General features: G+C 42.2%; 1 protein-coding gene across 2 annotated transcripts; it reads left to right on the forward strand.

The window, feature by feature from the left end:
• The first annotated feature begins 1,210 nt into the window (after positions 1 to 1,210).
• LOC116248610 (protein HOTHEAD-like) lies at positions 1,211 to 6,028 on the forward strand. 2 transcript variants are annotated; one of them, XM_031621501.2, is made up of 5 exons: positions 1,211 to 1,484; positions 2,008 to 2,673; positions 3,141 to 3,520; positions 4,563 to 5,131; positions 5,813 to 6,028. In XM_031621501.2, exons 1-5 carry the CDS (start codon positions 1,361 to 1,363, stop codon positions 5,865 to 5,867), a joined length of 1,794 nt encoding a protein of 597 aa, XP_031477361.1. In that variant the 5' UTR covers positions 1,211 to 1,360; the 3' UTR covers positions 5,868 to 6,028. The 2 variants fall into 2 exon arrangements, with proteins under 2 accessions (XP_031477361.1, XP_031477360.1); XM_031621500.2 differs by having other exon boundaries at positions 1,216 to 1,484; positions 3,138 to 3,520.
• Positions 6,029 to 7,298: the final 1,270 nt, after the last annotated feature.

Genomic DNA, 7,298 nt, shown 5'->3' on the forward strand with positions numbered 1-7,298 from the left:
GTGCATATTATTTTATTTGTAAAATTGGCTAGCACGTTTGAAAGAGGAAATTCACTCGTCTCTCTCGTATACTGGAACCGACTACGACTCTAATAGCCCTCGCAGGTTTTAATGTTCATTTCCATTAGATGCTTCTAACCATTCAACAAGGAATATTAAATTAAATGTTACCGTTATTGAAATTGGTAATAAACATGATTAACACTGATTGACGACCAATTTCAACAATCTTGACTGCATAGTTTATCTCACTTGGATTTTGTACTCAGTTGCACAGGAATAGGTTGTTGTATTTGTTTATGAAACTAATAATTGTTCCTTGTGAAAGCCTAACAATATTAAAGTTGAGAACAAAGAGAGGAGAGACATTATATATACGAATAACAGCTTCCTTTTTAATGTCCACTGGCACTGTATGTGAATCGTACCGACCAATGCTCTAACCTTGAAGTCGGACGCTTGTGTGTTTCTAAAATTTGGCTTAACATCCCTCTTTCGCGGCCGACGTTGTTCCACATGCTAATAAATTGTGCATTGAATGGAAGAATCTAACTCAACCAACCGACTTGAATAACTCCCCACCGATTTCCTTTCCTTAGGAATAATAATCAATTCCTTGCCAAGGCCGGCCGTCGTTAGTGTCCTCCGTTCATCTCCGAGTTGACGTGTGCGTGTGTATGCCTCTGTTAATGCTTTAACATCTTCACCGTCCATTGCAGCAATCAATGGCCGTGATCAATCTTGCTATAAAGACGAAGATGATTTTTATTTTACTTTGTAAAAGATCATGGATTCTCTAGGAGTTTCGCGCATTAATTCACACTCTCGTAGGCGTCGAAGGCTAAAACATGATAGGTCCTTTTCAAAGAAAGAAAAGCAAGGAGAGACTAACAGATTACATTTCTTCTTTGTCCTTTTATGGCACTTAAATTGCTCATTTAGTTGCGTGCTTAGTCTTTCTTTGGGCTTCTGCTTGCAGTATGACCATTTTTTCCTGCAAAGGCGTTTCTCCAAAAAGCCAGCAGCCTACTTCCCCTATGGTGGTAGCTATATACCAGAAACAGGAAAAGTTTGCTGCTTGGTCGCTCCAATCCAAATCAGTGTAAAGAAATAACATCTTCTTAAATCGATTAGCTTACTTTATACATTGAGGAGAAACAATCGTTTAACAACACTCTTCCTCCTTAGCTAGCTACCACACCTGTGCATTCATGGCTCTCATTAATGGCGGACTGGTTCCCGACAGCCCGTTCTTTAAGATGGGGAGAGAGGCTAAAGGACCCGACTACCTTCTCCCTTCCTCAATGAATCCCTTTCTCTCTGACTCCCATATATATTCGGAAGGCTCACATCAGTTGCCATGCCTGCTATTGGCTGTTGCGCTTGCTTGCGAAACGTGTCGATGGCTTTCGCCATAGCTCGCTTCCAAATGGCTCTCCTCCTCAAGATCCTTCTCTTCTGGAGTGTTTTCAAAGCAAGTGAAGGTCTGGTTGCTTTTCTCTTTCCTCCTTTTAATTGCCGTTTCATTGCTGTCTTAGTGTTTGATTGTTCCGCTCCACATTGGTCCCTTCCGAGTTTTATGAAGTTCTTTTCCACATCTTTGTCTGCCCTGTTCTGTTTTGGGGAGCCATTGCCTTTTCTTCTATCTTTCACCTGAAGATCAGAAATTCCTCCTTTTAAAATGTAAGGCTTGTTCCCTTCCAGAATTCTTAGTCAAAAACCTCAAAAATTTCAACTACCATGTTGTAGGATTCTTTCTTCCATTCTGGACTGCAATCACTTGATCTATCAGACTTACTAGGCCAAAAGTTGAACGAATATGGAGTAATAAACAAATAAGTAACACCACCAAGATGACACATCTCCAGCCATCTTCATCTTCTTCCTTCTCTTCTTGCCAATGAACATCGTCCACGTCTCCTGCTTTAGTTATTTATATTTCTCTTCTTGCTGCTTTGATACAACTCACAAGTCACACTCACAGCCCTTTATTCACTCTTATCACAGGCTACCATGGCGATCTCAAGTACTCGTTCATGCGCCCAGCCACGAGCCTAGCCTACACCCCACTGAACCGGACCTACGACTACATCATAGTGGGCGGCGGCACGGCCGGCTGCCCGCTCGCCGCCACCCTGTCCCGCAACTTCAGCGTGCTGCTGCTAGAGCGCGGCGGCTCGCCTTATGGCGACCTGAACGTCTCGCGAATGGAGAACTTCCACATTTGCCTCACCAATACCGTGCCACGTGCGCCGGCCGAGGTGTTCGTGTCGACGGACGGGGTGATCAATTCCCGGGCCCGCGTCCTCGGCGGCGGCAGCAGCATCAATGCCGGGTTCTACACCCGGGCCAGCCCGAACTACGTGAAGAGGGCCGGTTGGGACGGAGCCCTGGTCAATGAGTCCTACCCCTGGATTGAACGACAGATAGTGTACCAGCCCAAGCTCGCTCCGTGGCAGGCGGCGGTCAGGGACGGCCTGCTGGAGGCCGGTGTTTCGCCCTTCAATGGTTTTACCTTCGACCATGTGTTTGGTACTAAGGTGGGAGGCACCATCTTCGACCGCCAGGGTTTCCGGCACACCGCAGCCGACCTCCTCCAGTCTGCAGACCCGGAGAACGTGGAAGTCATAATCCGAGCAACTGTGCAGAAGGTCCTCTTCCGCTCGCACATTGGTATCTCTCTCTCTCTCTCTCCAGTAGGTAATAATGCTGACAGTTCCTGAAACTCGGCATATAGAGTTATGAGAGACAAACATGTTAAGCTCCCATTATTTATTGCGCCCCTTGGTTGGGGGTTGGATGTTGAGGTTTTCAAATAGAGGTCAAGATTAATGCTGTTCCAGCTGCCATACCTTGTTTATCAAAAGAAAGAAAGTGGAAGATGTGTGTACTTCTGAGTAAAGTAGTCACTAAGAGACCAGCAAATGTGGAGTCGATAGTGAATTAAGATAAAGTTCATGTGTTCTGCATCATCATACAAGATAATACATTAGTCTGTAGATTTGACAAGATCGGTTCTTTAGAACTCCTTTCGTTTGGACTTTGACATGGTTAATTTTCGAGTTGCATTATAAGACGCTCTTACTCCAGACGCATTACATCCTACCTGAGTTATCTTTAATTGGTTCAAATTACAGCAGGGAAGAAGAAGAAACCCAGAGCAGTGGGAGTGATCTTCAGGGATGAGGAGGCAAGGGAATACGAAGTGCAGGCTAAAGAGGAGGTGATTGTGACGGCCGGCGCGATCGGCAGCCCGCAACTGCTCATGTTGAGCGGCATTGGGCCGGAGAGGGAGCTGAAGAAGTGGAAGATACCGGTGGTGCTGAAGCAGGAGCAGGTGGGGCAAGGCATGTCTGATAACCCAATGAACGCCATCTATATACCCACCAAGAAGCCTGTGGTGCAATCCTTGATACAGACCGTGGGCATAACCAAGCTGGGCTCGTTTGTAGAGGCCAGCAGTGGGTTCGGTGGCACAGAGAACAGCATTCATTGCCATCACGGCATCTTGTCAGCAGAGGTACTCATAAAAACGAAGCTTTTATGTGTTGCTTGCATCTGTGAATTCGTGACACAGAATAAATTAGTTCGGTTAAAAAGGTCAAGTCACTGACAGTAATATGTGTCTAGAAAAAAACCACGCGATCCACCTTCCCTTATTTATAACTTCTCAAGATGAACATCGGCGGTGGAAAATTAAGTACCCTTGCCTTCTTTCTTTCTTTTTCTTTTCCCCCGTCTTTTTCTCCTTTCTGCTGGATTCATGCCGTAAGTATTTATTGGTTCATTATAGTCATTATGAGGAAAAGTGCAAAGCTAATTCAAAAACAACTCATTCTGAGCCATATCAGGTCTTTATACTGTGCCTGAGTTGCTGAACCGTTGATTTGTTGGATTCTTAACCCCATAAGTTGATAGGCAAATTCCAACACAGTCTTCATAACTTAGCATACCAAGGAAGGAACCTTTCTAGAGTTTGATATGGTTGTCTTTAAATTGTGGAAGTTGGAAAAGTACCATAGTTCATAAGAGCACGATACTGGAACGCATTAGAGTGATCACACGTTTTAAGATCTCCAAAGTCAATGATAGATGCACGAAGTCAAAACATTAGTTTGCTTTTTATGGGACAGATTGCCGGTAAAGTTTGTCTGCAAGTGGACCAAAAAAAAAAGAAGAATTATGTTCTAAGACGACCGTTTTGAAGGAACAAATTGCAGTAATAGAAGGAAGATGGAGAAATTAGAAGGCAATATGGTGTATATTATTATCATAACATACTTAAAAACCCGTTAGACAATCTAGTTGGCAGTCATGTCCCATGCTTCAGGTTATTTAATTGGAAGAGAAGCAGTTTTAACTTTAGCTGATATTTATGCCAAAATAATTAGAAAAGACAAATAGGAAGCATGTAGTTTCTTGAATCATCCACAGTTTGGCATCTCAAACGTCAGTTGATTTGAATTAAGTTCAGTCTAACAGGAACCTGCTCCTTTACCTAATTTTCCTTTTTTTAAGATCTTGAAGTGCTCACTAACATCACTTCACAACTTGGTATTCAGATTGGACAGCTCTCAACTATTCCTCCAAAGAAAAGGAGCCTAGATGCCATCGAGGAGTACAGGAGGAACAAAAGGGATTTCCCAAAGGAGACCTTCATGGGAGGATTCTTACTAGAGAAAATAGTGGGTCCTCTGTCCAAAGGCCACTTGAGCCTGAATGGCACCGATGTGGACAAATTGCCCGCAGTGACCTTCAACTACTTCCAGCACCCTAGAGATCTTCAGCGCTGTGTCAATGGCATCCGCACGATCGAACGGATCGTGAAGTCAAAGCGGTTCGCCGACTTCACTCAGGATAATGAGTACACAATCCAGATGATTCTGAACATGAGTGTCAAGGCCAACATCAACTTTATCCCCAAGAACACTAATGACACGACATCGCTTGAACAGTTCTGCAGAGACACAGTCCTTACAATCTGGCACTACCATGGTGGATGCCAGATGAACAAGGTGGTAGACAAGAACTACAGAGTGATGGGAGTGGAGGGGCTCAGAGTGGTGGACGGGTCGACCTTCCACTCCTCTCCAGGAACAAATCCACAGGCAACAGTCATGATGCTAGGAAGGTAAGATCATCACTACTTGAGATGTCCTTGCTTTGAGGCTGCGATTCATTGTCAAGGTAATCTATGGTCATATGTTTAGACCAACTCCAAAGAAGCTACCTATAAAAATACGAAGCCTCTTATAAAATAGCAAACCTTTCAGTTGAATTATCAATGCCTTTAATGGTCGTAACTCGTAAGGGTCAGGATCATAATTTCAAGGGCAGTAGCTGTCCGTTGCTTTTTGCTGTGGGTCCGAAATCTATAGGTTGGTGGAGTCCGCCCTGAACCAGGGGCCGCTGCAACGTAGTTCACAATTTAAAATTGAACTTTTTGTCTTCGTGATCCTAAAATTTACTGATCTGGATATCGTCATCATGTTCATCCTGTTTAAGAACCTGGAAACTTATTCTCAGGTCAGTTCTTTTGCATGGTCAGACAAAAATCTGATGATATAAAGTTTGGAAAATTTTTAAATTGTCAAATTTTCTGTCCTATTTACAAATACTCAAGCAAACTCATTCAAGAGCTTGATGCCTACACAGTAATTGCACTGTTCGTATGTACTTACATAGCAGCAGATCGCATGAAAGCTAGTTCTTCCTAAAATCAAAATCAAGAACTAGTACTTGATTCCATTCATGTTTTTTTTTCTTGTAATTGTTCATTTTTTCAACTGTTACTCTTTTCGGTGCTTGGCAGGTACGTGGGTGTAAAGATGTTGAGGGAAAGGCTCGGAGGAAGTGCAGGTGTTTGAGAAGGTCCAACGATGTGGCGAACAGTGTAGTTCGGTAGCGTATGGGATGAAGAAACAAGAAATCCCACGATTTTATTGTTATGGTATAATGCAAATGATTGATGTAGCGTCAGATAGTGTGGGATTGGCTCTACAATAAATGTAGAAAGTTCGATCGAGGATATTGCTGAGCACTTTTCTTCTTTCTTAGTTTCAGCCGTGATGATTTTGGTGAAGCAAAATGAATATTAGGAGAACATTTCACGCTCGCGGCGCTGGAGAGAGTATATAAATAGTCGCGTGTATCTATGTACCCGATCTATGCAAAAGGTTGGAAAATAAATAAAAAATAACTGAACATAATCATCCCTCAAAAACTTTCAAATATTTTGGTCGAATGTAGTTTCTGCTATAGATTTAAATATTTCAGAATCGACTGTAAAAATCAAACAGTATTCAGGCAGATTGTAAAATGCAACATTAATTCTTATTTATCCGACTAGTTAGAATCCAATTCGGTAAAAAACAGTATTCCTGTAATGGAAATTCTTGAACTTAGCAGAAGCGCCCTCCAAGTTGATAATTGGTTAATGAGATGAATAACCAACATGTTTCTGAAGCTGTATTTTAACAGATAATAAGGTAAATTAATGGAGCCATTGGAACTCAGATGCGAACTGGGGAACATAGGAGATGATTGTTATAGGAGGTAGTGTCCCACTAGATATGCGCCGCACCTTATTAATCGATACATTAATTAACTGGGTGAAGGAAAATTTTTGCTTGAAATATTTCTACATCATTTTTCTGGACAAAACCTTCTCTGATTGTTTTTTCTTTCAATTGATGAATTATTGGAGTTGATACGCTTGCAATAGGTTATATATATATATATATAGAGAGAGAGAGAGAGAGAACTGGGGAGAAACCAGTGCAAATAATGCATGAAAATACTATGAAAAACTACTAAAAATAATATACGTTTAAAACTCATTATTTCTCTGAAGAGTGGCAAACCCACATTTTGCTCAAGGCAGGTTATGCTGAACTTGACCAAAAATTTTTATCTGCGTCCAGGAGTACCAATTCTGAACCCAATCTAGAACTGGTTATTACCTCACTTTCTTGGTTGCCTTCTTCGGCGTTATGTAGTCGGTGCTGGTCTCTGGAGCCCATTTTAGTTCAGAATTCTGACACCGCCGCTAGCTTCACAACTTTCATTCCATGACAAAAAATAAAAGAGAGGATAATATGGCGAGATTAAACCTAGACGAGCTTAAATGTTGAAGGTTAACCTGTGAATTCAACTGCCAGTTCTGCCAATTCCCGAGCTTATTGGTGTAAAGACGGACTAAGAAATGCATAAGGCAACTGTGAATAAAGCTTCTTCTTATACAGAAGTAGAAATTGATCAAATTTATCCTCCAAGTCCAGCAACCATAGACATCCAAA

The sequence above is a fragment of the Nymphaea colorata genome, chromosome 2, assembly GCF_008831285.2.
Source record: "Nymphaea colorata isolate Beijing-Zhang1983 chromosome 2, ASM883128v2, whole genome shotgun sequence".
Lineage (NCBI taxonomy): Eukaryota > Viridiplantae > Streptophyta > Magnoliopsida > Nymphaeales > Nymphaeaceae > Nymphaea > Nymphaea colorata.